At 34.9% G+C, this 27,079-nt stretch overlaps 3 protein-coding genes and 1 non-coding gene across 19 annotated transcripts; 3 read left to right on the top strand and 1 right to left on the bottom strand.

Annotated features, from left to right (window-relative positions):
- Positions 1 to 510: 510 nt before the first annotated feature.
- Positions 511 to 21,196, bottom strand: LOC107613375 (uncharacterized). Of its 16 annotated transcripts, none has more exons than XM_088496586.1 (7): positions 20,921 to 21,167; positions 20,109 to 20,211; positions 19,204 to 19,357; positions 18,753 to 19,075; positions 17,974 to 18,081; positions 16,517 to 16,608; positions 511 to 9,305 (listed from the first exon to the last, which is right to left on the bottom strand). In XM_088496586.1, the coding sequence occupies exon 7, from the start codon at positions 5,498 to 5,500 to the stop codon at positions 3,887 to 3,889; it is 1,614 nt and encodes a 537-aa protein (XP_088352712.1). In that variant the 5' UTR covers positions 5,501 to 9,305; positions 16,517 to 16,608; positions 17,974 to 18,081; positions 18,753 to 19,075; positions 19,204 to 19,357; positions 20,109 to 20,211; positions 20,921 to 21,167; the 3' UTR covers positions 511 to 3,886. The 16 variants fall into 16 exon arrangements, with proteins under 16 accessions (XP_088352712.1, XP_088352713.1, XP_088352708.1 ...); XM_088496587.1 differs by having other exon boundaries at positions 16,517 to 16,567; XM_088496582.1 differs by having other exon boundaries at positions 18,979 to 19,075.
- On the top strand, positions 5,261 to 5,368 carry LOC148549297 (small nucleolar RNA R71). Its single transcript, XR_015897310.1, has one exon. It is a non-coding gene; the product is annotated as a small nucleolar RNA R71 (small nucleolar RNA).
- LOC148549296 (uncharacterized) lies at positions 12,186 to 16,084 on the top strand. The gene is made up of 7 exons (XM_088495716.1): positions 12,186 to 12,522; positions 12,697 to 13,254; positions 13,339 to 13,448; positions 13,635 to 13,780; positions 13,889 to 13,914; positions 14,411 to 15,084; positions 15,176 to 16,084. Exons 1-7 carry the CDS (start codon positions 12,186 to 12,188, stop codon positions 16,082 to 16,084), a joined length of 2,760 nt encoding a protein of 919 aa, XP_088351842.1.
- Positions 21,197 to 22,809: 1,613 nt separating the features above from the next.
- On the top strand, positions 22,810 to 25,610 carry LOC148549295 (uncharacterized). Its single transcript, XM_088495715.1, has 8 exons — positions 22,810 to 23,008; positions 23,089 to 23,188; positions 23,282 to 23,497; positions 23,591 to 23,717; positions 23,839 to 24,002; positions 24,106 to 24,118; positions 24,295 to 24,492; positions 25,242 to 25,610. Exons 1-8 carry the CDS (start codon positions 22,810 to 22,812, stop codon positions 25,608 to 25,610), a joined length of 1,386 nt encoding a protein of 461 aa, XP_088351841.1.
- Positions 25,611 to 27,079: the final 1,469 nt, after the last annotated feature.

The following is a 27,079-nucleotide window of genomic DNA, read 5'->3' as shown; positions in this document are numbered from 1 at the left end:
ATACATCACCACTGTCAATGGCTACTTTCGGTCATCTCTCGGGAAAATGATCCAATGCCCTGTCATGGCACGGCTAATCGTCTGGAGGCATCACCTTTGTCAATGGCTTCATCTTATCCTCTCAGTGAAAATGATCAACGCACCCTGTCACGGCACGGCTATTCATCTGTCGGTTCTCGATCATGCTGGAATAGGATTTACTATCCTTTTGTGTCTGTCACTAACGCCCTGCAATCGCGAGTTTGGAGCTCGTCACAGTCATTCATTCATTGAATCCTACTCGGAATACCACAGACAAGGTTTAGACTTTCCGGATTCTCTTGAATGCCACCATCATTCTAGCTTACGCCACGAAGATTCTGATTAAGAGATCTAAGAGATACTCATTCAGTCGAAGGTAGAACGGAAGTGGTTGTCAGGCACGCGTTCATAGGGAATGATGATGATTGTCACGTTCATCACATTCAGATTGAAGTACGAATGAATATCTTAGAAGCGAAATAAGATGAATTGAATAGAAAACAGTATTACTTTGCATTAATCTTTGAGGAACAGCAGAGCTCCACACCTTAATCTATGGAGTGTAGAAACTCTACCGTTAAAAATACATAAGTGAAAGGTCCAGGCATGGCCGAGATGGCCAGCCCCCCTGATCTAAGAACCAGACGTTCAAAGATATAAAAATGATCCAAAGATGGTTCAAGAGATGAAAGATCTATAATACAATAGTAAAAGGTCCTATTTATAATAAACTAGCTACTAGGGTTTACATGAGTAAGTAATTGATGCATAAATCCACTTCCGGGGCCCACTTGGTGTGTGCTTGGGCTGAGCTTTAAGTGTTGCACGTGTAGAGGTCCTTTTGTGGAGTTGAACGCCAGCTTTTGTGCCAGTTTGGGCGTTCAACTCTGGTTTTGGCTCCTTTTCTGGCGCTGGACGCCAGATTTAGGTAGAAAGCTGGCGTTGAACGCCAATTTACATCGTCTATTCTTGGCCAAAGTATGGACTATTATATATTGCTGGAAATCCCTGGATGTCTACTTTCCAACGCAATTGGAAGCGCTCCATTTCGAGTTCTGTAGCTCCAGAAAATCCATTTTGAGTGCAGGGAGGTCAGAATCCAACAGCATCAGCAGTCCTTCTTCAACCTCTGAATCTGATTTTTGCTCAAGTCCCTCAATTTCAGCCAGAAAATACATGAAATCACAGAAAAACACACAAACTCATAGTAAAGTCCAGAAATGTGAATTTAACATAAAAACTAATGAAAACATCCGTAAAAGTAACTAGATCCTACTAAAAACATACTAAAAACAATGTCAAAAAGCGTATAAATTATTCGCTCATCACAACACCAAACTTAAATTGTTGCTTGTCCCCAAGCAACTGAAAATCAAATAGGATAAAAAAAGAGAATATACTACAAATTTCAAACTATCAATGAAACATAGCTTCAATCATATGAGTGGGACTTATAGCCTTTTACCTCTTGAATAGTTTTGGCATCTCACTTTATCCATGGAAGTTCAGAATGATTGGCATCTATAGGAACTCAGAGTTCAGATAGTGTTATTGACTCTCCTAGTTCAGTATGATGATTCCTGAACACAGCTTCTTTATGAGTCTTGGCCGTGGCCCTAAGCACTTTGTTTTCCAGTATTACCACCGGATACATAAATGCCACAGACACATAATTGGGTGAACCTTTTCAGATTGTGACTCAGCTTTGCTAAAGTCCCCAATTAGAGGTGTCCATGGTTCTTAAGCACACTCTTTTTTTGCTTTGGACCTTGACTTTAACCGCTCAGTCTCAAGTTTTCACTTGACACCTTCACGCCACAAGCACATGGTTAGGGACAGCTTGGTTTAGCCGCTTAGGCCAGGATTTTATTCCTTTAGGCCCTCCTATCCACTGATGCTCAAAGCCTTGGGATCCTTTTTATTTACCCTTGCCTTTTGGTTTTAAGGGTTATTGGCTTTTTGCTCTTGCCTCTTGGTTTTAAGAGCTTTTGGCTTTTTCTGCTTGCTTTTTCTTTTTCTTTCTATATTTTTTTCGCCTATTTTCTTTTTTTTTTTTTCTGCAAGCTTTGTTCTTTGCTGCTTTTTCTTGCTTCAAGAATCATTTTTATGATTTTTCAGATTATCAAATAACATGTCTCCTAGTCATCATTCTTTCAAGAGCCAACATATTTAACATTCTTAAACAACAACTTCAAAAGACATATGCACTGTTCAAGCATACATTCAGAAAACAAGAAGCATTGTCACCACATCAATATAATTAAACTAAGTTCAAGGATAAATTCGAAACTCATGTACTTCTTGTTCTTTTGAATTAAAACATTTTTCTTTTAAGAGAGGTGATGGATTCATAGGACATTCATAACTTTAAGACATAGTTACTAACTACTAATGATCATGTAATGAAGACACAAACATAGATAAGCACATAACATAGAAAACGAAAAAAACAGAAGAAATAAGAACAAGGAATGAATCCACCTTAGTGATGGTGGCGTTTCCTTCTTGAGGAACAAATGATGTCCTTGAACTCTTCTATGTCTCTTCCTTGCCTTTGTTGCTCCTCCTTCATTGCTTTTAGATCTTCTCTGATTTCATGAAGGATGATGGAGTGCTCTTGATGTTCCACCCTTAGTTGTTTCCAATTTGTGTGGAAGAAAATGTATCCCCTGAGGTATCTCAGGGATCTCTTGATTTGCAGTCAAATGTTCTACCACTGAGCTATAGACCCTTGATGGAAGCTTTTTTCTTCCCTTTCCTCTTTCTAGAGGTTTCTCTGGCCTTAGGTGCCATCAATGGTTATGGAAAAAACAAAAAAGCTATGCTTTTACCACACCAAACTTAGAATGTTGCTCGCCCTCGAGCAAAAGAAGAAAGAATAGAAGAAGAAGAAGAAGATATGGAGGAGATGGATGGATGTGTGTATTCGGCCATATGGGTGGGATTGGGTGGGAGAGAGATGTTGAATTTTGAAGGTAGTGGGTGTATGGATGTGAGTGGTGAATGGAAAACAGAAGGGATGATCATGAATGGAAAGAGAGATGATGAGGTAGGTGGGGATCCTGTGGGGTCCACAAATCCTGGGATGATCCTGTGGGGTCCACAAATCCTGAGGTGTCAAGGCATTTACATCCCTGCACCAAATTAGGCATGTAAAATGCCTTTGCACACAACTCTGGGCGTTCAGCGCCAGGTTGGTGCCCATTTTGGGCGTTCAACGCCCATTTGCTGCCATTTCTGGCGTTGAACGCCAGAACCATGCTTGTTCTGGGCGTTCAGCGCTAGGATGTTGCCCATTTTGGGCGTTCAGTGCCAGAACCATGCTCTGTTCTGGCGTTGAACGCCAGGCAGGTGCTTCCTCCAGGGTGTGATTTTTCTTCTGCTGTTTTTGATTCCGTTTTCAATTTTTCTATTTATTTTGTGACTCCATATGATCATGAACCTACAAAGACATATAACTAAGAAAAATATAGTTAGATAAATAAAAATTGGGTTGCCTCCCAACAAGCGCTTCTTTAATGTCAATAGCTTGACAGTGGGCTCTCATGGAGCCTCACAGATGTGCAGAGCTTTGTTGAGACTCTCCAACACCAAACTTAGAGTTTGGATATGGGAGTTCAACACCAAACTTAGAGTTTGGTTGTGGCCTCCCAACACCAAACTTAGAGTTTGACTGTGGGGGCTCTGGTTGCCTCTGCTTTGAGAGAAGCTTTTTCTGCTTCCTCTCCATGGTTGCAGAGGGAGATCCTTGAGTTCTAAACACAAGGGAGTCCTCATTCCATTGAAGGACTATTTCACCTCTGTCAACATCAATCACAGCTCTTGCTGTGGCCAGGAAAGGTCTTCCTAGGATGACAGATTCATCCTATTCCTTTTCAGTATCCAGGACTATGAAATCAGCAGGGATGTAAAGGCCTTCAACCTTTACTAACACATCCTCTACTTGTCCATAAGCCTGTTTTCTTGAACTGTCTGCCATCTCTAATGAGATTTTAGCAGCTTGCACCCCATAGATTCCCAGTCTCTCTATTACAGAGAGGGGCATGAGGTTTATTCCTGAACCAAGGTCACACAGAGCCTTAAAGATCATGGTGCCTATGGTACAGGGTATTATGAACTTTTCGGGATCCTGTCTCTTCTGAGGCAATGTCAGTTGATCCAGATCACTTAGTTCATTGATGAACAAGGGAGGTTCAACTTCCCAAGTATCAATGCCAAATAATTTGGCATTCAGCTTCATGATTGCACCAAGAAACTTGGCAGTTTGCTCTTCAGTAATATCCTCATTCTCTTCAGAAGAGGAATACTCATCAGAGTTCATGAAGGGCATAAGAAGGTTCAATGGAATCTCTATGGTCTCTAGATGAGCCTCAGAGTCCTTTGGTTCCTCAGAGGGAAGCTCCTTATTGATCACTGGACGTCCCAGGAGGTCTTCCTCCTTGGGATTCACGTCCTCTCCTCTCCTCACAGGTTCGGCCATGGTGCTTATGTCAATGGCCTTGCACTCTCCTTTTGGATTCTCTTCTGTATTGCTTGGGAGAGTACTAGGAGGGATTTCAGTGATCCTTTTACTCAGCTGGCCCACTTGTACTTCCAGATTTCTAATGGAAGATCTTGTTTCATTCATGAAACTTACAGTGGCCTTAGACAGATCAGAGACTAAGTTTGCCAAATTAGAAGTATTTTGTTTAGAGTCCTCTGTCTGTTGCTGAGTGGATGATGGAAAAGGTTTATTATTGCTAAACCTGTTTCTTCCACCATTATTAAAGCCTTGTTGAGGCTTTTGATCCTTCCATGAGAAATTTGGATGATTTCTCCATGATGAGTTATAGGTGTTTCCATAAGGTTCACCTAAATAATTTACCTCTGCTATTGCAGGGTTTTCAGGATCATAAGCTTCTTCTTCAGAAGATGCCTCTTGAGTACTGTTGGATGCAGCTTGCATTCCATGCAGACTCTGAGAGATCATATTGACTTGCTGAGTCAATATTTTATTCTGAGCCAATATGGCATTCAGAGTATCAACTTCAAGAACTCCCTTCTTCATAGGCGTCCCATTACTCACAGGATTCCTTTCAGAAGTGTACATGAACTGGTTATTAGCAACCATGTCAATGAGTTCTTGAGCTTCTGCAGGCGTTTTCTTTAGGTGAATGGATTCACCTGCAGAAGTGTCCAGTGACATCTTTGATAGCTCAGATAAACCATCATAGAATATATCCAGGATGGTCCATTCTGAAAGCATGTCAGAAGGACACTTTTTGGTCAATTGTTTGTATCTTTCCCAAGCTTCATAGAGGGATTCACCTTCTTTCTGTCTGAAGGTTTGAACATCAGCTCTAAGCTTGCTCAGCTTTTGAGGAGGAAAGTACTTGGCTAAGAAAGCCGTGACCAGCTTATCCCAAGAGTTCAGGCTGTCTTTGGGTTGAGAATCCAACCATAATCTAGCTCTGTCTCTTACAGCAAAAGGGAAAAGCATGAGCCTGTAGACTTCAGGATCTACTCCATTAGTCTTAACAGTATCTCATATCTGCAATAATTCAGTTAAGAACTGAAAAGGATCTTCAGATGGAAGTCCATGAAACTTGCAGTTCTGCTGCATCAGAGAAACTAATTGAGGTTTCAGCTCAAAGTTGTTTGCTCCAATGGCAGGAATGGAGATGCTTCTTCCATGTAAATTGGAATTAGGTGCAGTAAAGTCACCAAGCATCTTCCTTACATTATTATTATTTTTGGCTGCCATCTCCTTTTCCTGTTTGAAAATTTCTGAAAGGTTATCTCTGGATTGTTGTAATTTAGCTTCTCTTAGTTTCCTTTTTAGAGTCCTTTCAGGTTCTGGATCTGCTTCCACAAGAATGTTCTTATCCTTGCTCCTGCTCATATGACAAAGAAGAGGGCACAGAAAAATAATAATAATAATAGAGATCCTTTATACCACAGTATAGGGATCCTTGTGTGAGTAGAAGAAGAGGGGGAGACAAAGAATGTAATGTAATGGAAGAAACACAACTGTGAGGAGGGTTGAGATGTGAGATGAGATGTTAGTAGATGAATAAGTAAATAGAATAAGATGGGAGAGGGAGAATTTTCAAAAATAATTTTTGAAAAAGGGTTAGTGATTTTCGAAAATAGTTTTTGAGAAAGGTTAGTAATTTTCGAAAAATTTTGAAATCAAAAATAAAAATAAAAATAATTAGTTAATTAAAAAGAAATTTTTGAAAAAAAGGGAAGATATTTTCGAAAATTAGAGAGAGAGAGTTAGTTAGGTAGTTTTGAAAAAGTTAAGAAACAAACAAAAAGTTAGTTAGTTAGTTGAAATAAATTTTGAAAAGATAAGAAGTTAGGAGGTTAGAAAAGATATTTTGAAACCAACTTTTTGAAAAAGGTAAGATAAGAAGATATTTTTGAAAAGATATGATTGAAATTAGTTTTTGAAAAAGATTTGAATTTTTTTAAAATCACAATTAATGACTTGATTCACAAGAAATCACAAGATATGATTCTAGAACTCAAAGTTTGAATCTTTCTTAACAAGTAAGTAACAAACTTGAAATTTTTTAATCAAAACATTAATTGTTATTGTTATTTTCGAAAATTTGATCTAAAAATAAGAAAAAGATTTTTGAAAAAAAGATTTTGAAAAAGATAAGATTTTCAAATTGAAAATTTGATTTGACTCATAAGAAACAACTTGATTTTAAAAACTTTTGAAAAAGTCAATCCAAATTTTCGAATTTGATGAGAGAAAAAGGGGAAGATATTTTTTTGATTTTTGAATTTTTATGATGAGAGAGAAAAACAAGAAAAATGATGCAATGCATGAGAATTTTAGATCAAAACATGTGATGCATGCAAGAATGCTATGAATGTCAAGATGAACACCAAGAACACTATGAAGATCATGATGAACACCAAGAACATAATTTTGAAAAATTTTTAATGCAAAGAAAATATGCAAGACACCAAACTTAGAATTCTTTAATGCTTACGCACTAAGAATTCAAGAATGCATATGAAAAACACCATACAACACAAAACAAAAAATCATCAAGATCAAACAAGAAGACTTACCAAGAACAACTTGAAGATCATGAAGAACACTATGAATGCATGAAATTTTCGAAAAATGCAAGATGCACATGCAAATGACAACAAACTTATAAAATGACTCAAGACTCAAACAAAAACATAAAATATTTTTGATTTTTATGATTTTATGATTTTTTTTTGGATTTTTATTTTATATTTTTCGAAAATCATTTTAAAAAAAAAGAAAAATAAGGATTCCAAAATTTTTAATATGAATTCCAGGAATCTTATGCTCTAAAGCTCCAATCAAAGGGCCAGGCATGGCTTAATAACCAGCCAAGCTTTAGTATGTATCCAGACATGACACGCCTAACATGCCCTACAGTCGTGGCTTTACAGCCAACCAGGCTTCAACAGGATTCATGAAACACTAGAATTCATTCTTAAAAATTTTGAAGAAAAATATATTTTTGAAAATATTTATTTTTAAAAAAATTTTTTTTTTTCGAAAACAAAGGAGAAAATTTTGAAAGATTTTTGAAAAATTTTTGAAGAGAAAACAAAAAGAAAATTACCTAATCTGAGCAACAAGATGAACCGTCAGTTGTCCATACTCGAACAATCCCCGGCAACGGCGCCAAAAACTTGGTACGCGGAATCGTGATTACATTTTAATTATGTAAAATTCATCGCTCTTTCTTTCCCTGGTAATGGCGCCAAAAACATGATGCCAAGACCATGGTTCACAACTCCGTGTAACTAACCAGCAAGTGCACTGGGTCGTCCAAGTAATACCTTACGTGAGTAAGGGTCGAATCCCACGGAGATTGTTGGTATGAAGCAAGCTATGGTCACCTTGCAAATCTCAGTTAGGCAGATATAAATTGATAATGGTGTTTTCGAATAATAATTAATAGAATAGGGATAGAAATACTTATGTAATTCATTGGTGAGAATTTCAGATAAGCGAATGGAGATGCTTTCGTTCTTCTGAACCTCTGCGTTCCTGCTATCTTCATCCAATCAGTCTTACTCCTTTCCATGGCTGGCTTTATGTGATACATCACCACTGTCAATGGCTACTTTTGGTCATCTCTCGGGAAAATGATCCAATGCCCTGTCACGGCACGGCTAATCGTCTGGAGGCATCACCTTTGTCAATGGCTTCATCTTATCCTCTCAGTGAAAATGATCAACGCACCCTGTCACGGCACGGCTATTCATCTGTCGGTTCTCGATCATGCTGGAATAGGATTTACTATCCTTTTGCGTCTGTCACTAACGCCCTGCAATCGCGAGTTTGGAGCTCGTCACAGTCATTCATTCATTGAATCCTACTCGGAATACCATAGACAAAGTTTAGACTTTCCGGATTCTCTTGAATGCCGCCATCATTCTAGCTTACGCCACGAAGATTCTGATTAAGAGATCTAAGAGATACTCATTCAGTCGAAGGTAGAACGGAAGTGGTTGTCAGGCACGCGTTCATAGGGAATGATGATGATTGTCACGTTCATCACATTCAGATTGAAGTACGAATGAATATCTTAGAAGCAAAATAAGATGAATTGAATAGAAAACAGTATTACTTTGCATTAATCTTTGAGGAACAGCAGAGCTCCACACCTTAATCTATGGAGTGTAGAAACTCTACCGTTAAAAATACATAAGTGAAAGGTCCAGGCATGGCCGAGATGGCCAGCCCCCCTGATCTAAGAACCAGACGTTCAAAGATATAAAAATGATCCAAAGATGGTTCAAGAGATGAAAGATCTATAATACAATAGTAAAAGGTCCTATTTATAATAAACTAGCTACTAGGGTTTACATGAGTAAGTAATTGATGCATAAATCCACTTCCGGGGCCCACTTGGTGTGTGCTTGGGTTGAGCTTTAAGTGTTGCACGTGTAGAGGTCCTTTTGTGGAGTTGAATGCCAGCTTTTGTGCCAGTTTGGGCATTCAACTCTGGTTTTGGCTCCTTTTCTGGCGCTGGACGCCAGATTTGGGTAGAAAGCTGGCGTTGAACGCCAGTTTACGTCATCTATTCTTGGCCAAAGTATGGACTATTATATATTGCTGGAAAGCCCTGGATGTCTACTTTCCAACGCAATTAGAAGCGCGCCATTTCGAGTTCTGTAGCTCCAGAAAATCCATTTTGAGTGCAGGGAGGTCAGAATCCAACAGCATCAGCAGTCCTTCTTCAACCTCTGAATCTGATTTCTGCTCAAGTCCCTCAATTTCAGCCAGAAAATACCTGAAATCACAGAAAAATACACAAACTCATAGTAAAGTCCAGAAATGTGAATTTAACATAAAAACTAATAAAAACATCCCTAAAAGTAACTAGATCCTACTAAAAACATACTAAAAACAATGTCAAAAAGCGTATAAATTATCCGCTCATCAACTATGCACCAACTTATTTATCAAGAAAAACTATAAGGAAACCAAAGACAGAGACCGAAGCGTCATTGTCGGCATTGGGTCCCCCCAAGTGATCAAAACTCAATGTGGTATGTTCGAGCCTCAGTTGATACTGGGCGGCAATTTAATTTCAATGTGCCGATAGAAATTAACCATTATGGCTTCTACTCGATCATAGGCTCCGACCATGGAGTCATTTGCTTGAGGATTTCCATGGGGGTCTCAATTCTAGGCTACTTATGTGGAATCCCCTCACGGGAAAGAGACATTTTGCACTAGACGAAGCTAGCAAGCACTACTGTCACGTTGTATCTCTTTATGCCTTTGGGTATTTGGAAGATAGTGTGGAATACCGCATTGTGCATGTACATATCAACCGATACATTAGCACGAGAAATTCCAATGATTGGTAATGAAATACATTGTAAATAATTCACCAAACACTTATCTGCCAGTACATATCAGGTAAACAAATTAACTTTTGGATATTCAGACTTTGCAAAGCATGCTACGATAAAAAGAGCATCGAAACGAGCTCAACAAAAAATACCAGTGTATCTCAAAGTAAGGAAGGTAAAATTTATTTTGTATGACCAGATAAGATTCAACCTAAATTGCTAAAATCATATATAGATAATCAGGTTTTGGGTGCTCCTAAAGAGAACCAATCTGTATCTCAATTAAAGAGAGATCTATTTATGATTAACAGGTACACCAGCTATAACTACATCGAACCAAAGCAACATGGATTAGACTACAATTCAATGTAAGTCAAATGACATCATGCTTTATATTATTACTTTAAATTATGCAAGAGATAATTACAGTTAATGATGGAGACAGTGCATTTCAAAATACAGATTCAAGTGGTCCAGAAATAATTCAATGTAAAGTGGACTCAGTTCAATCTACCAAGACAAAAATATCAAACACTATTAGTGTGAATAGTATGGCGGATAATACAACACAACAGAAGAACTATGCACGAGGTACATGGAACACTGACCATCCTTATTTTTTAAAATATAAATGAGGCCATACTTCTTTTTTATGAAGATAATGTTGCCTATATGTGTACTAAAACTATCAAACCAAACAGAAGAAATTAGAAATGCTAGGAGGAGCAGAAGGTTGAAATTAAATGCTTCAAGACAAAATGAGACCAGAATCTTCAAAGAAGGTATTCATACTTAATTCTTTTAAACAAGGTATTCATACTTATTAGCCATGAAATTAAAATCATACTCAACCAATCACTTTTCTTAGTTGTGGATTGTACTTTTCAATGCTTATGATTTGTTCGAAAGTGGTAAGGACAATTGTTTGTTATTTTAGATGTATCCTCCTATTAATAAGAAGGTGTCAATTATCAATAAATTCATCAATATAAAACTAACATTGTGTAATTTCTTAAAATGATGCAGGAACAAGATCGGGCCTAAGATCTTCCAATACCACTAAAAAAATAAAATCTAGAGAAGGCGGTACATACTAGATAAAACATGTTTAACTGATACAAATATAAAAAATCTAAGATCTTCCTAATAATATCGTATCGACTGAATTAACCCTTCTTGCTGCTTCCAGAGTATTTACACATGGGGGATGCAATGTATGAATATGAGCATTGTAATGCTCTTTTCTGGTATGACGAAAAGTCAAACAAAAATTATAACACAAGCCAACCTAAATTCACTCTATGTTGTAAAGGAAGACAAGTTCAAGTTCCACACTTACAAGAAGCTCCTAAAGTGTTGTATGAGTTGTTATATGGTAATGGTCCAAAGAGCAAGCATTTTCGTAAAAATATTAGATCTTACAATAGCATGTTCCAGTTCACATCCATGGGCGCGAAAATAGATCGTGGCAGGAATAATTCCAGAGGACCACCAACTTTCATTCTCTTTGGTGAGAACTATCATTTAATGGGTAGTTTCATACCACCCGAAGGAAGTACGGCCAAATTTGCGCAATTATATGTATTTGATACACAAAATGAAGTCCAAAACCGCATGGCTGCCATCAGGTTTGTCATCTTTTGTTTAACGCATTATTAATTAAAATTTTCATAGCCAAAATATTGTAATTTATATGCTGCTATTATAATATTATACTTGACTTGCTGCCGTAGGGGTGAAGAGAACAAGCAGATTCATGAAGATATTGTAAGAGATTTGAAAAAAAGCTTGATGACAATAATATTTTGGTCAAGGCATTTTGTATGGTCATGGATTCAGTTGCTAAGGATTCGAATAACTCAATCAAGCTACTCGGCAAAAGAAGAAAGGATGGTAGAAGATATAACTTGCCCTCAACAGATGAAGTGGCTGCTTTGATTGTTGGAGATTTTGATATAGGTAAGATTGATCGGGACATTGTAGTTGAGACACAAAGTGGAAGATTGCAACGGATCAATCAAGTCAATCTAGCTTATTTGGGATTACAGTATCCTTTGTTATTTCCTTATGGGAAAGATGGTTACAAAGAAGATATACTTCTTAATAAGTGGAATCATAGTGGTGGGAAAGGACGGCAAGAGGTGTCCATGAGGGAGTTTTTCGCATTTAGGATTCAAGAAAGATTAGCTGATGGATCTCCCCTCTTATATGCAAGAAGACTATTCCAACAATTTTTGGTTGACGGATATTCTATGATTGAATAAGCCAGGTTGAACTATATACGTCAAGAGCAAGATAAATTCAGATGTGAAATGTACAAGGGAATAAAGAAAGCAGTTTTCAGTGGAAAAACAACACCATCATCATGTGGCAAACGTATTATATTGCCTTTTTCATTTACGGGGGGTCCCAGATATATGATACAGAATTATCAAGATGCAATGGCTATTTGTAAGGTGGTAGGTTATCCTGATCTTTTCATTACCTTCACATGCAATCCTAAGTGGCCTGAGGTTGAGGACTTTCTAAAGAACAGAAAGTTAAATTCCGAAGATAGACCTGACATTGTTTGTAGAGCTTTCAAGGCAAAACTAGATACTCTAATTAAAGATATTAGAGCCAACAAGATATTTGGGAAAGTGAGTGAAGGTAAATTTTTACTAATCAAAGTTACTAATATACATATTATGTCACATAAGCAAAGAATTAACTTTACATTAGTGTTACTAATCACAGTCACTAGAAACCTTTCATGTTATCAATATATGTATTATTACACATACATACACTATTTAATTAAATCTTCATTAATGGATTTTGCAGTTGTTTACACAATTGAATTTCAGAAACGTGGATTGCCACATGCACATATACTACTTTTTCTCCATAAGGATGACAAATATCCAATAGCAAAAGACATTGACAGAATTATATCAGCTGAGATACCAGATAAGAAGACAGATGCAGATTACTTTGAAGCAGTGAAAAAGCACATGATGCACGGCCCGTGTGGTTTGGTTAAGAAAGATTCACCATGTATGGAGGATGGTAAATGCATTCGTCACTTCCCTAAGAGATTTATTGATAACTCAACCGTCGACGATGAAGGTTATCCGATATATAGACGTAGGGAAGATGGAAGAACAATTAAAAAGTCTAGCATTGACCTTGATAACCGTTATGTGGTCCCTCATAATAGGCTCTTACTTATGAGATATGGAGCTCATATCAATGTTGAGTGGTGCAACCAATCAAGGTCAATGAAGTATTTATTCAAATATGTGAATAAAGGACATGACCTCGTCACAGCCTCATTCTATAAAAGTGCTACATCAAACACCGAGTTGGATGAATACGATGAAGTGAGCATGTATTATGATTGTAGATACATATCTCTATGTGAAGCAGCCTAGAGAATTTTTGGGTATAACATCCATTATAGAGATCCTTCTATTGTGAGATTAGGTTTTCACTTACCCGATGAACAAAATGTGATATTTAAAGACGATGAAAATTTAGATGATGTGGTGAAACAAGCATCCGTCAAGGAATCTATGTTCATTGGATGGTTTCAAGTAAATAGGGATTATATGGAGGCTAGGTCATTGACATATGTAGAACTCCCTACAAAGTTTGTATGGAAAGCAAAAGAAAGAGTGTGGTTGCCACGAAAAACACATTATGTTATTGGAAGAATCTTCTTTGTGCCTCCAGGTTCGGGTGAAATTTATTACCTCAGACTAATCCTTAATTTTGTGAAGGGACCAACTTGCTATGAAGATATCAGAACCATAGATGGTGTTGTTTATTCATCATTTAAAGATGCATGTTATGCACGTGGTCTTCTAGATGATGACAAGGAATATATTGATGCAATAGAAGAAGCTAGCCATTGGGGATCTGGAGCGTATCTGAGAAAGCTCTTTGCAACACTTTTATTTTCTAATTCAATAGATAGGGCAGAACATGTATGGGAAAAGACATAGACTCTACTATGTGATGACATACTTCATAGGCAGAGAAGACTACTTGATAATCCAGGTATCAATTGTTACTTCAATTATCATAATTAGATATTTTCGCTATCTCAATAGGTAAAAAATGATATTTTAGTAATTAATCAATAAATTCTATCACAATAGTTTTAGTATTCCAACCAACCACAATATAATAATGAAGTAATTTGCATGAATCTGTATATTTGTATAATTGTGTAATATTTAATCAAAATACAGTTGCGATAAATTTATAAGAAAATAAAGTAAAAGGATAACCAATTGATGGTGAGGGATAGGCATTTTTGACAAATATATTACTAACTTAAAAAGGAAGGCTCTTATGCTAATTAGACTAACATTTTTAATTTGTAATAAATTGTCCTGTCCTGGAAAATTGTGTTAACAATGGTAACTCAAATCAAATACTTAATATGGTCAGCGTGGCTATTGCAGTGCTTATATAAGTCATAGAGAAATTTTTCCACACGTAAGTGAGTTATTACATTGTACTGATTTGAATTTTCCTGTTATGCACGCAGATTTAGTTCTTACAGACGATGAGTTAAAGGAGCTAACACTCATACAAATTGAAAATGTGCTAAACAGTTACAACAAGAGCCTTAGAGACTACCCACCAATGCCAGTACCAGATATGAGTCAATGTTCGAACCATCAACTAATAGCGGATGTCATTAACAGGTTAATTTGTGATGAACTTCGGTATGATAGAAGGAAACTAGCCGCGAATCATATTACTTATATGCAAAAACTGACAGATGAGCAAATGATGGTATACGAAAAAATAATGGAAGCAGTTCATAGTGGGAAAGGTAGAGTATTCTTCCTGTATGGTTATGGTGGGACTGGAAAAACTTTTGTTTGGCAAACATTAGCTTCTGCATTGAGATCTCGATCACAAATTGTACTCATTATTGCATCAAGTGGGATAGCATCACTTCTATTACCCGGTGGCAGGACAGCACATTCACGTTTTGCAATCCCACTCAATTTGGATGAATTCTCCACATGCAATATAAGACAGGGGAGCGCCTTGGCTGAATTGTTGATAAAAACAAAACTAATAATTTGGGATGAGGCTCCTATGGTAAATAGGTACTGCATTGAAGCTCTTGACAGGATGATGCGAGACATTCTAAGATTCAAGAATGTGAATAGTGAAATGGAGCCATTTGGAGGAAAGACAGTTTTGGAGGTGATTTTCGACAAATACTACCAGTGATCCCAAAAGGAACTAGGCAAGAAATTGTTAATGCCACAATAAACTCATCGTATATTTGGAATAGCTGTCAGTTGTTGACCCTCACAAAAAAATGAGATTGAGAGTAGGTGATTCCACTGAAAGGTCGCATGACTTGAAGCAATTTGCTAATTGGATTCTAGGTATTGGTGATGGAAGTTATGGTACACCTAGAGATTCAGGTGAAAGAATTGAAATCCCAGATGACATTCTGGTAAAGGATTGGGATGACCCAATAGAGACAATCTGTAAGGTAACCTATCCAGAACTATTTTCAGGAGAAAATCTTGATCAACACATAAAAGACCGAGCGATACTTGCACCAACATTGCAAATTGTGGATGAAATAAACAATCACATGATGAGCTTAAATCACATTGAAGCACATACCTATTATAGTTCTGATAAGGCATGCCCAACAGAGTCTAATAATGATTTACTGGCATCCATACACACTCCTGAGTTCCTGAACACAATCAATTGCTCGGGTGTTCCAAACCATCAGTTGACATTAAAGGTTGGAACCCCTATAATGTTACTTAGGAACATTGATCACTCGACAGAATTGTGCAATGGTACACGCTTAATTGTCACCAAGCTTGGAAAACACATCATAAAAGCACAAAGCAGCACAGGAAAAAACAAAGGACAAAGAGTGTTCATCCCAAGGATGACTTTAAGTCCATCCGATCATCGAATACCATTCAAGTTTCAACGGAGACAGTTTCCTATAATGGTATCTTATGCAATGACTATAAACAAAAGTCAAGGTCAATCATTGTCAAAGGTTGGGCTCTTACTCAAAAAGCCTGCTTTTACACATGGTCAGCTATATGTTGTAGTTTCTAGAGTCACAAACAAGGAAGGACTTAAGATACTACTAAGTCATGATGAGAAGAAAAAGAATGAGACGGATAATGTGGTATTCAAAGAAGTCTTCAGGAATGTTTGTTGAATGCATCAACAATGATCTTTGATATAAAGATGAGTTTTAGAGTTATTTTGAAATAATGTAATCAAGTTGAATCATGGATCTTCAGCACTTTGTCTGATGGTGGAGAATGTTTCTTCAAGACACTAATCAGTTTGAATTATCTCCATGCACAAATCAGGTACTTAATACTATTTTGTCCGACATATTGTTAGTATGACCATTAGCAGCATTTTTCTTAAATCCAATTATTCCTTAAGACTTTCATGTTTAACCACTAAAAAGGAAGAAACTATGCCTAGATTGCACATGTTAGATTATATGTCTTATATCTAAAAAGGATAAATGAATTATAATTGACATTTACTCGATAATAAGGATAACACCCTAAATACAAGTATCATCACAAAAGAGATATAACACAACAAAATTAAAAACTAAATAGGTTAAACTAACCTCAATCTGGGTCATCCATCATAGAGGTTGCTCCCAACAAGATACTTTAGTCTTCATGAATTAAAAAATCAACTTATAATCAAATCTATGAACTTGAAAAATAAATTCATATCAGAATTACATTTAAATATTTTCTTTGTCCGATCTTTGAGTCACACATCATTGATTAGCAACAATAGCAACATTGTAACCAATAAACTTGCAAAAGCAATAGACTGCAGTAACCAATAATTTTGATTTCTAATGTTAAATGAATATATTTGTACTTAAAAGATAACAAAGATAAACATGAAAAATATCAAATCATCAAAATCACTATAAGGAAAATATTATCCTTATTCTTAGGTAAGTGAACAAGGGAAACTTGAAAGTTGTCAGCCTAGATCGTTGCCTAGATTATGATTTTGCAATATATATATATATATATATATATATATATATATATATATATATATAAATTTTAAGCCATTGAATGTTTTGAGCCTAAAAGGATTGACATTAAGAAAAGAAAAAAACCTAATGAATATCATGAAAGAAAGTTTTTCACCATTGTAAATTAAGATTACTCGTACATCAAATTAAAGAGCCTAAGTCCTAAAACAACAACAAAATGCAAGAAATATAATCAATATATTCTTATTGGAACATCTTGCTAAAAGATGACAAAAGATTATATTCTTTAATAAAAGATGTGGAAAAAGAATATCTTGCTAAACCAACCTGTTATTCTCCTATTAGTACCAGATTCGTACAGAAAAAATGCTCACTAAATTTAAGAAATGCTCACTAAATTTAAGAAGTAGAAGAATCTTTCCAGAATTTGAAACAAATCAACTACCATTTGTAAATTCTTATTGAAATTAAAAATATATAAACGGGCGGGATTCACCGTATCAGAAGAAATAAGAATATTTCCCAATAATTAAATTCTTATGAAAGAAAAATCAAATGACATACAAGAGACAACTCATTTTTTGAAGATTTCATTTCCTCAACTAAGTAATCATTATGAAATTGAACACCAATTAGAAGATTGTCATTAAGTATCCTATTCTGCATCTAAAAATTCAGTCTCTATCAACACGGCTTAGCAGAAGTTATCAAAAGAACACTAAAAAAATCATCAAAAAATTAAAATTAAAGTCAATGTGCTTTATAGAATTCCTAACACTTTTAACATAGTCAGTCCCAAAATGAAAAACATAGAAATAAAAAAATGTAACAAAGAAAATATACATATAAAAAATATTAAAAATTAAATAAAATATAATGAAAAACACATGAAAGGTACACCCAGTTGATATAATAGGCACCGATAAAAAAGCAAAATTGATTCCCTAACCAAGGATCAAGATAAAAAGCTTTTAACATAAAGGCTTAATGCAAAGTTCAAAATAACATATAAAATCAATGTCCAAAACATATAAAACTTTTGGATAAATATACAAATCACTCACTTGGATCTTAAATCTTCATGAATATCTCAACTTCAGCCTCTAGAACACTATCTTCTTGAATTTTACTATCTCTCGCAAGTCCTCTAATCAGAAAAATATGAAAAGTTCCTGCAAAATTACCAAGGGCCATAACAGATTTTCACTTTAAATATTAAAAGAAAAAGTATATTAAAAGTGGAGCATATAATATTCACGACCTCATAATGATTGGATTTAGTATAAGGGCTCAAATCTCTCCCAATTTGTCGATGTTAGCACTTTGAAGTAAGTCCAGAATGATATGCATATAACTATACATTGAAGCTTATTACTGAAATATAAGTTCAAACTTCCATTTTTTTATTAGAGCAAAACAAAAAATAAATTAGAATTAAGTGTCAGTTTGTTAACTCAAAACAATTGAACTTATTAATAAAGAGGAGAGCATAAATATATTTTAGTGTTAAATCCAATTAATCAAAACCCAACTAATCAATTAAGAATCGTTAACAATGTGATGATGGGTGCATATTCAAAACACAAATATATTTTAATGTTGGATCCAATTAGTCAAACAAAATGATATAACATTCAAATATTTTTATCCTTTCTTCTCTACATGTCATATTATTCTAAAAAATATCATTTCAGAACTCAAATCAAATTGTTTATTAATTTTATACAGTAGTTAATAAATACATATGTAATTTCTCAAATCTCTATTAAAAATAAAAAATTTGGTACCTAAAAACTTACAAAATTGCCACTGAAAATAACAGCTTGAAAAAAGATAATCCTACCGATATATGTGCTACCCGACTCGAACAAAGTTTTGGTAGTATGAGCATCCCAAATGTTTCGCATTAATATAGAGATCATCAAGTGTTGTCCATCTCACATCAACAGAATCATAATAGATAACAATCTCCCATGAATACATCAACAATATATCATTTTGACACTTTTAAATGACTCTTTTTATCCTTATTCAAGTGCTACATTATATTATCTTTCACAATCCTTTACCTTTAACGTATCTTCATGTCCAATTCTTCCATCCGGATGAAATGTTATTGAGCGCACCCCTGCTGATGAGAGAACCTTTATGGAAATATTCGTACAACTGGCAGAAAAGGAAACAAATGTTTAGAACCAACAATATACATAGAGAAAAAGATCATTAGCCTATGAAAAATGAAGTCATTCCAATTTTATTATACATGCATATTAATGAGAAGCTATGATCAGTACCTCTTCCATGGTAGTGCCAATATCAAGTCTGTGCAATTCATTCAGTGAATACTATGCAGTGAACCCTTGATGCCAGAATAATTTCACTAAGAACAATTTCAGCAGCTTCATCAGCAGCCTTTGAACTTTCAATAGCCACATTGTCTTCAGTATTCTGACATCAACGAAAACTCTTTTAAATTCATATTATAGAGTGTTCATTTTGAAATCTTGAGATAGAAATGCTTACATACTGGGAGCATGCACAGATTAATGCACACAAAAAAATTCAGGAATTTGGCAAGCATAGGCTAAAACAAAAATTGTCATACGGATAATACAAAATCACAAGATGCTACAATTACAAATAGTGATACACAAAAAAATAAGCGATCAAATTTCTAAACAGTTGTAAAATTACAATTCACAGATTATTCCAATCATCCATTTGCAAACTTCACTCATAAATCCTAAAAGAATATCTTCGTGACAAAAATAGAGTGGATGCAGATAAAAAATACAAAACAAAGAAAAAAGAGAGCATCTTTTTTTCCCACAGTAAGGTGTTCAAAATATATATATTTCTCATAATCAACGCTATGAACTTCAAAAGTAAATCTAAAGAAAACGGAATCCTGAAATTTCAAAAATATACGACACAAAAGCCACAATTGGCCATCCACACCAACTGTTTCTCCCCAAACAACATCCATACTCTTAGCCTAAAATTTTAAGAAAAAATAAGTCTCAATAATTGTATATGTATATTTGTATTTCTACATACCTTGAGGTACATCAGTTATTCCGCCAAAAACTAATGTTTCAAGTCATTAAGAACTCTCATTGAGACTCTTAACTTAGAACTTTAGCCACATCAAAGTTTCCATTCAGATCAAGTAATAAATATTACAAGTAAAGTAATGAACCTCATTATAGAGATGAAATATAATTGCAATTTTCTTTCTTCGAAAAGATTTCTGTTTTTCTACAACTTCATATAACTTCAAAGAAAGCTGCAACTTCACAAACCTGCTAAATCCAAACCATTAATTAGTCATTTATTAGCAGAACCAGAATAAGATTAATCAACTTGGTATAGAGATCACTAATTATATTAACTATATTTACTTTCTACGGTGATTTAATATTACTTTTAAAATATTCCTAAAATTATTCATATTATCTAAATATTCACGGTATCTATGTAGAATCTACTTATACTCACAAATTAATGTTGAGCATCATAGTATCATAAAGATAAATTGTTTTTTCCTCCATAAATATTTAAAGGGAATCCGTTTTATAGTTGCATGCATAGATCAAATAATGGTATCCGATTCAAATTAAATTTACCATAAATTAAACCAAAATACAAAATTATCATCAGTTCTAAAAAAATAGATATATATAACAAATAAAAAGTACGATCAATAGATAATCAACTAAAATAGAAAATAAAAATTAAGCACAAATTAAATAAATTTATAAATTAAAAACAACAAAACAATACAAGCTTGAGCTACTTCTGAAAAGCTAACCCATATTAAACCCATTTTAAAATAGAAGCTCCGATGCATCTACTTCTTCAACCCATTTTAAAATAGAAGCTCCGATGCATCTACTTCTTTAGGAAATTAAAAGAAAGGGGATTAATGCTTTGAATAAACTATACAAATGCATAGAGGATAATAATATCGTCTTTACGCAAAACTTTATTTACACAACTTTATTAGTTTACCTTTTTCGATGCCCAAATTCGAACTTTTTAAACATCTTCTGAGTCAACAAAGCTTCTACTCGAAGAAAATAGTCAGTAGCTAAAAAAATCAAATAGGTGGAGGCTTAATTTGAAGGAATATTTTAGCCAGCATCTTTCTATGCCTTTTTGTTTCTCTTGATGGATGTAGTAGGTAGGATAATTAATTATGAAGGAATGCTTCTTATTAAGAGTTAGTGGATTTTAATAAAATGGTGGGTGGATCTTCTTCAACTAACACCTGTAAACATTTAAGACACATCATAAGGACAAGTGTTTGCTTCAAATAAATACAAAATTATTTAATTCTAACTTTATCCTTTTTTTTTTTGCTTTTGATTATAAATTTTTTTATTCTTAATAAAAAGGTGATTAATCAAAATTCAATTAATCATATCCTTATACATTCAAATACTAGAAACTTTTACTTAACTAATATTATTAAATTTATCAAATTCGTAATTATAGTTTTTATATTACAATTTTCCTTAGTCATTGATGTGTATTGATGACTTTTGTTACATTCTTGCACATGCTCTATTAACTAATTAATACTAATACTAATATAAAACCTTTAAGTTTTACACTAATTACGCCTCCACAAATCTCTATTATGAAAATATGTGTGTTCTAACTTCTAAGTACCAAAAGAATAACTAAATAAAATAAACTAAATCTTATAATATTAAATAGATAAAACAACCAATACTAATAATTATTTATGTTCAACATAACACCGTAAAATATTTAATATATGGATTCTTACGTTAAATTTATTGATTATAATTAAAATCTTGAAAATTTATCATAATTTTAATTTATGATATTAGATAAAATTTTCAAAAATATAATATATTTTGAAATGTAAAAAATAAATTTGATTTAACAGGATAAGATTAGGTAATTTTAAAATCTTAAACTTTGAAAATGAGTGATTTTATGTTAAAGATTAAAAATTTTAATTCATAGATAAATATTAGTCAATCTATTTCTCATATACAATTTTTTTGTATATAATGATTTTACATAAATATAAAAAAATAACAATTAATAACTTAATAAAACCTAATAAAAATAATATATAAAATATAAGTTATTTAAAAATAACTCCTAAAAAACAAATAAAATTTATTCTTTATATATAAATTTTTATGTGTATATTACATTAAATATCAAACTAAAAAAATAACAAGATTATGGGACAACCCGCGCGAAGCACGGGGAACACACTAGTTAATTTATAAAAGACAACTAGTGCATGTCTATTTGCTTGACAAGTGTATAGCTGGAGTTGTTGACACATGACAAAATAAAAAGGAAAGTAACAAGTTATAGCTGCTCATATACAACAAAAACGTAGGGTAAAAAGGTAAATTCACCACACCTACATGTGTACTTTAAAAACATGATAAATGGTTGTAGTGTGTTTGTTTAAAAAGTAGTTCCGCCACTGAAAGATTGTTATTCTCCTACAAACATTTTCCTTCATAAGCCTTGAATCCTTTATCCTGTGCAACCTGAAACATCATAACAGAAAATTTTGATTTTGTTACTGATGTGAACGCCAGGAAACTAGATTGGAATTTCAAAGTTTATATTGTTAGGATATGGGAAGTTCCAAGTAAATATAATGAGAAGGAGATTGGTTCAATTGAAATGATTCTTCAAGATTGTAAGGTAACAATAAATCTAAAAATTGTTTATCTAGATAACATGTTTGTTACCAGTTTAGTATATCATGTTTCAAGAATGTTTTGCCTCATATTGATGCCGATTTATTTTTGCATTGTTTAAAATAGGGTGGTAGGATCTATGCCACTATTCCGAGGGCGCTAGCCAAGAAATGGAGTGGTAACATCATAGAGTTTGAGATGTACACAATGACAAACTTCATAGTATTTGACAATAAGACCATCTTGAAGAATGGTGTTAGTAGGATGGTACTAACATTCTCTCATAGAACAATGGTTAATCATGTGGATAACCCAAGCTTTCCTCTAGAAGCATTTAGGTTGAGGTCTTTTAGTGATCTTCTAACAGTAGATAGATTGGAACATTCTGAGATGTTTGGTGAGTGTATTTTTGTTTGGTGTTATTTGCATGATGAGTGTATTTGTGTACTTGAGTTATAACATCTTTTTGTTTTATAGATTTTATTGGTAAGGTGGTCGGTAAGGAAGACCCGCGAGACTTGATCACTAGAAGGGGTTTAATGACTAAGCGTATGGTTGTTATTTTGGAAGATCTTGAGTATGTATTGTGCGACCATGAATGTATTGATTTGATATCGATTTTCTCATAACATAACCAACAGACTTCTTTCATTTGCTATTTTATTCTCAGGAATAACAAAATGAGTTGCACATTGTTTGGTCAGTTGGTGAACCACATTCTTCCATATCTTGATTATGGGAGAGTTGAGCCACTTATTGTGGTCCTTCAATATTTCAAAGCAACAAGGTGGAGTGGTAAAACTTCGGTTCAGAGCAATTTTGATATCTCCAAAGTTCACATAAACCCAACACTAAAAGAAATTGATAGTTTTAGATGCAGGTTAATGTAATTTATAAAATTCATGTATCACCTTTTAAGGTTGGATGAACTGAGCCTTCATATGTATGGGACCTCATTCATTATATGTGGATTACTCAGTGGTGGTCCATCGAGCTCAGCTAGGATTAGCCAGGTGTCCTCTCTGGCTGCGTGGTCTGCAAATGATGAGTTTAACCGTGGATCTGTCAGTGTAAAGACTATCGAGGATGCACTAAACTCTGTTGAGGTGTTATGTTTTAGTTATTTCGATGGAACATTTTCAAAGACAGTTGAAACCATTTATGTTAGTGTGAAAAGTAACCACGACACTATCTAAATATTATTTTACTGTTTTAAAATCATTGCAGGAAGGTCCCATATGGATTGCTGGGGAAATTGTTTCAATAAATGCAGGAAAAAACGATTGGTTTTATAAAGCATGTAGGAGGTGTCCCAAGAAGGTTGAAACCCCTATTGGTGATCGGTATGAATGTGGGAAGTGTGGCCACACACATGGAGCAGCCGCAATAAGGTTGTGAACAATACATAAGTCAATATACTATTTCTATCGAAATAGTGTATGTATAACTGCAATATAATATTAACCAATTTTCCCATGTCTCATCATATGTTAGGTACAAGGTTGAAGTAATGGTTCATGATGGATTAGGTAGCATCAACCTGCTTTTGTGGGATAGGGAGACAACTCAGTTGTGTGGGAAGTAGGTAGACAAAATCGTTCTCGAGGATGTAAGTGTGATTGTTTGATGTAACATTAAAGTAAATGTTTAGAACTAATTATGGCTAGGTGTGAGGTTTTGTAGGCAGTTGGAGATGATGATTATCCACCATCTCTTAATAACATGATGGATAAGAAGGTGCTTTTCAAGATTAATGTTAAATCTGCCAATATAAAGCAATATGATCCAGTTTACACCGTGATGAAAGTTTGTGAGGATGAGGATATTATCCTCAAGAACCTCCCAAAAAATATGCCCTCTAATCAATCTACTCATGTCCATGTATGTGTGTAGTCTCATGTTATAGTCATAGAATAGATTTTCATACAATGTTGTTTGACTATTGAGTATAATATCTAATTTCCATTAGGGTTTGAATTCCCATAGGTGGCCGACTGCAGCATCTCTCTTCACTCACGCAACACAACACACACAAACACAATGCACCCACACACATAGAGAAGGAGAGAGCATGAGAGAGAGCAGAAGAGGAGGGAAGAGAGAGGAAGGCATCGCTCCCCAGCCATCATCCAGCTCGTCGCCGTTGCCATGTCACTGACGCCATCGTAGGTGTAAGGTCCCACATCGGTTGGAGAGAGGAACGAAGCATGCCTTATAAGGGTATGGATACCTCTCCCTAGCATGATGCGTTTTGACGAGTGAGTGTATGGGGCTTCGACTATCATCCCTATCGTCAAAGGCAAAACCGTGAGGCCTTGTGTGCCAAAGCAGACAATATCGTGTTAGCGGGTGGTCTGGGCTGTTACAGATGGTATCAGAGTCGGAGCCCGGATCGATGTGCCAGTGAGGGCGCTGGGCTCCCTTAGGGGGTGGATTGTAAGGTCCCACATCGGCTGGGGAGGGAAATGGATGTCTTATAAGGGTGTCGATACCTCTCCCTAGCATGACGCATTTTGACGAGTGAGTGTGGGGGGCTTCGGCTATCATCCCTATCGTCAAAGGCAAAACCGTGAGGCCTTGTGTGCCAAAGCGGACAATATCGTGCTAGCGGGTGGTCTGGGCTATTACAGCAAGAGCTTCTAGTGCTGCCACCAAGTCAAGAACTAGCGAGAGGGAGAGAGATCCATTGCCGTCGGAAACCAGGTTCAGAGAGAGAGAACGCGACGAGGAGGAGAGGGAGAAGAAGCTGTGTCCTGCGCCGGCGCACCTCGACGCCATCGCACTTCGTCGCTGCCACCAAAGCTCCCCTCACCGCCGTCGACGCCAATTTGAGTAGAGGAGAAGAAGAAGGACGACGAAGAGGAAAGATTGATGGGACGGAGGGGAAACAGCGCCACTGTGGTTGCTGCTGCGTCGCCGCCGGAGCTTCTCGCTGCCGCCCTGGTCACCAGAAGTCAATATCAGAATTGCTGCCGCTCCGTTGTCTTACTTTTCTTTAGCCGTAATAATTTGTTCTTACCTTGAAACCCTCACCGCTAGTGTATAAGTGTTCTGATATGAGTTTTGTTAAAGATTCTGAGATTTTGGTAACGTACGGTCGAGTTCCGGTTATCGCATGTTACGATTAAAGCTGCCGCTATTGCTGCAGAAGTGTAATGGAGCTGTGATTGTGGTTGTTTCTATTGCGAGCTAGGAGAAAAGGAATTTTTGTGCGTTTTATAGCTTTCGGGGTTCGACTATTCGAGGTAGGAGCTTTTCTTAAAACTCATTTTAATTATAAGAATTGTTACAAGTCGATATCAATGAAAATATTTATTAGTTATGATTACGTGAATCTTATAGATTGAACAAGGTTGTTTGGATTGATATAATTATTTGTTTAATTGATTTACCAATTGATTTAGAATGTTTAATTGGTTGTTGTTGAAGTATCGTTGTATTTGTTGTGGAACTGAGAATTCTGATTCATTGATTGATTTAGAAGGTTAGATATTTTGGTTGTTGATTGATTTTATTAAATTGGTGGTGGGTGAATTGGTTTTCTTGATTTGTTGAAAAATGATTCAATATTAAAAATGGTTTGACATAAAAAATGGTTTGATATTTGAAAATCTGAATTGTGTTTTATTAGAAAATAATTTAGTTTGGAACCCGTTGAAAAGGGTTGAGAAATAGTTTGGATAGGACCCGAAAAGGATTGTAAAATCCAAATTTTAGGGAAGGTGCTGTCGACATTTTCATAAGTTTGGATTAAGCTGAATAATAAAAAAATGAGAATTTATTTAATTTAGATTGGTTAATTAAGAAAATGGGTATTTAGGAATAATTAAAGTCCTTGATTGTTTTGGAAGCTTGGTTGAATTGAAAAAAAGTTTTAATCGAATTTTAAGAACCATGGAAAATACTTCGTTTTTTTAGCATTCTTGCGACTTTAAGAAAATTGTTTAAAATCAAAATGATTATATAGTTTCAATTAAGATTTTGGTTTGTAAATAGGATGATTTTTAGGTCTTTAAAAGAGGTTGTTTTTAAAGTTGAGATTAGAGACTTGGTTTGAAGTATTATTTGAAAATTTTGGATTGAAAAATCATTTTATTTGAATTTGTTTTTGATGCAACAAAATGATTTCTGATTCTCTTGGAAATGTTTTAAACTTAGAAAAGAAATTGAAATTGGCTTTGGGAACTTGTTTTGAATAAAGGTGGTTTTGGGTACTTCGTTAAAATCGAAAGAGAGTTCTATTCAATTAAATATAATTTAAGAGTTTGGTTTGATTAATTTTATCAAAAGAGATATATCTTGAGTACTTTTAAAGATTTTAGAGTAATTAAAATAATGAATTTGAAGATAAATACTTTTGAAAATTTTAATTTTTAACTGGTATGTCTTTGAATCTTGTTGGAAAAAGTTTTAGAGTTTGAAATGGCTTTGAAATTAGTTTGGATATTGTTTCGGCCCGACCCGCCAG

Source organism: Arachis ipaensis, chromosome B8 (genome assembly GCF_059453495.1).
Source record: "Arachis ipaensis isolate K30076 ecotype BB chromosome B8, ASM5945349v1, whole genome shotgun sequence".
Taxonomy (NCBI): domain Eukaryota; kingdom Viridiplantae; phylum Streptophyta; class Magnoliopsida; order Fabales; family Fabaceae; genus Arachis; species Arachis ipaensis.
Note: the sequence above shows the minus strand (reverse complement) of the source record. Positions and strands in the feature narration are given on the sequence as shown.

What these genes read in the sequence shown, in the direction of transcription:
- LOC148549296 (XM_088495716.1), top strand. Translation starts at nt 12,186, where the DNA reads ATGTACAAGGGAATAAAGAAAGCAGTTTTCAGTGGAAAAACAACACCA. An exon ending in ATTTGGGAAAGTGAGTGAAG is followed by an intron (nt 12,523 to 12,696) that starts GTAAATTTTTAC and finishes TGGATTTTGCAG; the next exon opens with TTGTTTACACAATTGAATTT. An exon ending in AAGACTACTTGATAATCCAG is followed by an intron (nt 13,915 to 14,410) that starts GTATCAATTGTT and finishes TTATGCACGCAG; the next exon opens with ATTTAGTTCTTACAGACGAT.
- LOC148549295 (XM_088495715.1), top strand. Translation starts at nt 22,810, where the DNA reads ATGTACACAATGACAAACTTCATAGTATTTGACAATAAGACCATCTTG. An exon ending in AGTTTTAGATGCAGGTTAAT is followed by an intron (nt 23,498 to 23,590) that starts GTAATTTATAAA and finishes TGGATTACTCAG; the next exon opens with TGGTGGTCCATCGAGCTCAG. An exon ending in ATCAATCTACTCATGTCCAT is followed by an intron (nt 24,493 to 25,241) that starts GTATGTGTGTAG and finishes GGGCTATTACAG; the next exon opens with CAAGAGCTTCTAGTGCTGCC.
- LOC107613375 (XM_088496590.1), bottom strand. Translation starts at nt 5,500, where the DNA reads ATGCTTTTCCCTTTTGCTGTAAGAGACAGAGCTAGATTATGGTTGGAT.